Consider the following 3,370-nt stretch of genomic DNA (forward strand, 5'->3'; position numbering starts at 1 on the left):
CGGGAGAAAAAACGAGCGATCCAGGAGGCACGAGGGAGGAAGAAAAAAGCGGGACAAGGCGAAAAAGGAGAGAGGCGAGGAGAAAACGCACACGAGGAAGGAATACGAAAATCGGTGGTCGATCAAGGATCGAACGTGTGTTACCTATGCGCGAGTAATAAGCCTCGATATTCCCACACGGGCCCATCCTGGCCCGCCGTGGGAAACTCATACGTGAGCGGTGCGCGCGAGTTAATCGAGAGAGACGTGTGGCGGCCTTACGAGCCGAACTATTTCGACTCGCAGGTGCGGATTTTTTGATACGGGAACACGTCGCGTCGCGTTGCGTCGTACTCGCAGCGTTTCAACGCGTCGACATATTTTATCGCGCAGCTGGAACGCCACTGTGTTACGTATTTCTTTCCCGGTTAAAAATTAAAGAAATACGAGCTGACGTTTTTAATCGATCTCTCTTATTTGTCTAGATAACGATCCCGTCGATCGGCGATGAGACCTTTACTTTAAAGGAACTGGACTGGAGTGTGGCGTCCCGTTCGCAATTTTCATCGTAATAACGCGGTTGTGCAACGTGTTGACGTCGCCGATCGGTAATTTTTAGACGGGGGTAAATCGCGTCTCCGGGGCTGGGAAGAAGCTTTTAATGTTTTAATCTTGCGAAGCGTATTAAAATCGCTGCGAGGAAGCTTAACTGCGTTCCGGTACGGCCGGTATCGTCGCGGACCACGCTCGATCGGTTGTTTATAATTCTTCGCGTGCACTAAGGAAGCAATTTAATAATAATAACGGCAGCGGCACACGGATTCTACACGGCCGAGTGTACGCAATCATCGTATATCTATATACATACGCGTATATAATCGTTTATCATAATAATGCACACGCGAGTGTGCGTGCCGCTTAATGTACACACCCATACAAATGGACAGCTGATTGCAACTTATGTTGCCGCAGTTATTATCGTCGTCCGTCGAGAGGGAAGAAGAATTAACCGAGCCCGATAGTTCTTGTCCCAGAATTTTGTCCGTGTACACACGCACACGTACTCGGGGGTCGATCGGGGCCAGGGGAGAGAAAAGATGCCAAGAACGGAATACATCGAAGGTGAATCTGGGCCTTGATCGGGTCTTACATCGCAGCTGCAGGTGCCTTTAGAAATTGGCGGCATAGCAGACTCGAGGTAGGGTTGACGAGAGAAGTTCTCGAAGGGGGACCGAGGGCATCGGGCCGTCGATGCTGCACGCGCCTCTGACACACCGATGCCACCGATATCTTCTTAAACTTTCCTATCCGCTCATTCATGCCCGGCTAAATGCCTATAATTTCCGGGATGATTACAGGGCACCGTAACCAACGCCCTATAGACCCATGCTGTTCCACCGCGAGAGCTCGTTACACGAGACCCCCGAAATTGAAACGGAATGAGCTCCCTCGCCTTCCGTTCTCTCTTTTTCGCCCTTTCTCGTGCTTTTCCTCTAGCTTCGAGCCACCCTAGCCACTACGCTCCTCGTCAGCGACCATAACGATATCTAAATTTTTCGTTCTGCTCTCATCGACCCATCCATAAACTCCTTCGCAGGATTATCGCAGGTTGCTCCAGTTAAATAAACAGAGAACAGAAAAGGCACGGAACAGCTGGCTCCCTTTTTTCGATTTTGGTGCTTCACTTAGCCAAGTTTTTACACTCGTGTCACGTTCCGCTTCGAAACACGATGCTTTCAGAGTGGCAACGAATTAATAACGAAGCACGAAACGGCCAACACGCCCCGTGTTTTAGCAGAGTCGAGATCCGAGATCGAAAATCACTTGAAAAATTAGCGGCGAAAGATACGTTCGAGCCAACTTTCGAATTCGCGTGAATTGTAAGGACGATATAATCACTTTACCGGATACATATATCGAATAGTTAATTCGATAAAACTGATCCGATGTCGTTGACGGAATCGTTCCGGAGAAAAGTGCATTGTGTCGATGGCATCGTGCCCGCGATAAACCTAGCCCCCGATGATCGCGTGCACGAGAACATGCTTTTAATTGTAACGCGTGAATTAAGGGGTAGCACAGATTTGATTCCACATCTATAATCGGAATTGGTTAACGGAGTTTAAACTATATTGTTATATAGAGCGTATCCATTTTTTGAGAGAATAGAATCGTTCGAACTCTTTTTACCGATTCCATTCGAGCATACGAAGTATCGATCTCACCGATATAACCTGCAGAGTATTCGCGGAGGTTAAATTGATTCACGCTGTCGTTGTTATCAATTTTCACGACAATTTTTTAAAACGTCGTACAATTTTCCATATTCGTTTCATGGAACGCACTATGGTGAATGTTTCAACGTTCCAGTGGAACTAAACCAGTCCACTATATTATTATGATAACGCGTGACAGTGCAATCCACCTGTGCTCCGTGTAGATTATTTAAAATACAGCTTCACCTAATGTACGAGTCTTCTAATTAGTTTAAACACTATACTATCGGGGAAAAAGTTACGCAAAAATGTAAATGGTCGCCTATTACACGATAATAACGCGTTAGCACGGAAAAAATGTAATAAATCAGTAACGTAAATCATCCGTACCGGTTCCTATCGATCTTAACGCACACGTGATTTCTCTCTCGATTCGAAGCGAAAGGATACCGGTGTTTGCAAAAACTGTAACGGTTCGATCCCGATCTCCCACGCTTTTTTCGTTCGACCGCGCACCGAATCGATCGAATATCCCGATCACGAGAGTATCGTAGCAGCGAGGAAAAAAGAAATCAACTGCTCACCTCCTGTTGCTGAATTAGGAAGTCGGGAGCGGGTGGTGGCGGGGGTGGTTCCGTGGCGGAAACCTCTTGAAGCAGTCCCACGTGCTCCCAGCAATCTTCCGATATGTCCATGATCGTCCCTCCTCTTCCTCCTCCTTCCTGTTCAAATGTCTTCGGGGCGAACGAGACACAAAATCCGCGCGGCGGGACGTCGCGACTCGGATCAATCTGTTTCTCCTGGTCGGTTGTCTGGTTCTCAGATCTTCCTCTCTCTCTCTCTCTCTTTCTCTCTCTCTCTCTCTCTCTCCCTCTCTCTCCCTCTTCTGATTTTCTCCCTTAACAGCTGGTTTCGTGGAAAAACCGGAAACTATATCTAGACACGCTTGGTCACTCTATCTTTTCTTTTCTTTTCTATTACCAAGTGTTCCTTCTTTCTCCCTCTCACGATGGCTGTCTCCGCAGCCGGAACTCTGTCACTCGTGAACCGGGATACGTATAGCAGTTCGAGGTAGTCGTAGACGGACGACGCGCGAAAAAACCGAACGGAGAACGCACGAACACACGGTAACCGTCGACACGGCGTGTCGCGTGACCCGCGTTCTATGACGACGA

At 48.0% G+C, this 3,370-nt stretch overlaps 1 protein-coding gene across 1 annotated transcript in view; it reads right to left on the reverse strand.

Annotated features, from left to right (window-relative positions):
• Positions 1-3,357, reverse strand: part of LOC100743820 (homeobox protein caupolican-like) — an 80,305-nt gene extending 76,948 nt beyond the window's left edge. The window contains exon 1 of the mRNA XM_033319194.1: positions 2,780-3,357. Within this exon, the coding sequence (XP_033175085.1) occupies positions 2,780-2,890 (111 nt within the window). The 5' untranslated portion in view covers positions 2,891-3,357. The remainder of the gene's footprint in view (positions 1-2,779) is intronic.
• Between the last annotated feature and the right edge of the window lie 13 nt (positions 3,358-3,370).

The sequence above is a fragment of the Bombus impatiens genome, unplaced genomic scaffold (genome assembly GCF_000188095.3).
Source record: "Bombus impatiens unplaced genomic scaffold, BIMP_2.2 scf_0136, whole genome shotgun sequence".
In the NCBI taxonomy this organism is placed as follows: domain Eukaryota; kingdom Metazoa; phylum Arthropoda; class Insecta; order Hymenoptera; family Apidae; genus Bombus; species Bombus impatiens.